The 1,082-nt window shown below is 31.3% G+C and overlaps 1 protein-coding gene across 1 annotated transcript in view; it reads right to left on the bottom strand.

Moving 5' to 3' along the window:
• The window catches only part of LOC139496103 (uncharacterized), a gene marked incomplete in the record, with an annotated part of 11,922 nt that extends 11,082 nt beyond the window's left edge, over positions 1 to 840 (bottom strand). Inside the window, 1 exon segment of the mRNA XM_071284563.1 lies at positions 819 to 840. Coding sequence (XP_071140664.1) covers positions 819 to 828 — 10 coding nt within the window.
• Positions 841 to 1,082: the final 242 nt, after the last annotated feature.

The following is a 1,082-nucleotide window of genomic DNA, read 5'->3' on the forward strand; positions in this document are numbered from 1 at the left end:
TTACCTTAATCTATCCCAATGATTGATTGGTGTCCAACACAACCTTCAGCTTTAATGCTTCATTACTCCACCAAACACGACAGTGTATTGAAACGAAATATTATAAACGCGTTGTAACACTAGTTATATACTTTGATTGATGTGAAGTAACTGGTTTATAAAAATGTGCGTATTACTGAAAAGGGGCAGTACTCTGACATGTTAGCAAAGCTAAAAGGAAAAGCAGAAAAGACAAAAGAATTAATATTAAGGAAAGTAAACCATTGTAATTTGCATTACAATGTTTGCACTATATCTAAAAAGTTATCCAAAGGTCCTGAACTTGTTTTTGGCTTTTGATTCTATCAAACTTTCGTTTAATGTATCCGTTGTATTTTTTAAACGTAGTTTGTCTTATAGTTTGGCTTTGAGTTAGTTTTGGACTTTCTCATGCCTTTCTATCCCTCAATTCATGGTTTCGTGCCGTTTTTCAATTTTGGGAGGGTATAACCTTTTAAGTTAATGTTTTGTTTTTCTTCATTTTTCTCATTTTGCAAGCCCTCTAGGTCTCAACCGTTATATCCTTCCTGTATGCCTGAAGGGCATTATTTTACTTCCATTATAGATTAAGAGATATAGGAAGATATAGATTAAGAGCATGAAAGTCGTGTTGTAGTAATTGAATATACCTTTAAAGAACATAAAACGGTTGTATTTGTCAAGTATTTGAGTGGCCATGTTTCAGGTACATATTATACGTTTATATGATATCAGAGCCAAAACCTAATTTAAACAATTCGCCAATTATTTTTAACTTATATTTTTACTGCCCTCACATTGTGATTGCATTATCCACCATTTCAGCAACTGAAACAAAAACATTACAAGATTTATACATCAACATGCTAAAATTCATAAGAAAAAGATGAATTCCGAATGCAAATAAATTCATCAGAGATACCAGAATTGCAATTTTGTATTTGCGCTAGACAGGCTGAACAGTACAATCAAGTTTATACATAAATGAATATCTAATCAAGTTAAGTCGCTTATACATATTGTAAACCTAAAAAACGGAATACAAAACTAAAAATATATTAGAT

This window comes from Mytilus edulis, chromosome 11, assembly GCF_963676685.1.
Source record: "Mytilus edulis chromosome 11, xbMytEdul2.2, whole genome shotgun sequence".
Taxonomy (NCBI): Eukaryota; Metazoa; Mollusca; class Bivalvia; order Mytilida; family Mytilidae; genus Mytilus; species Mytilus edulis.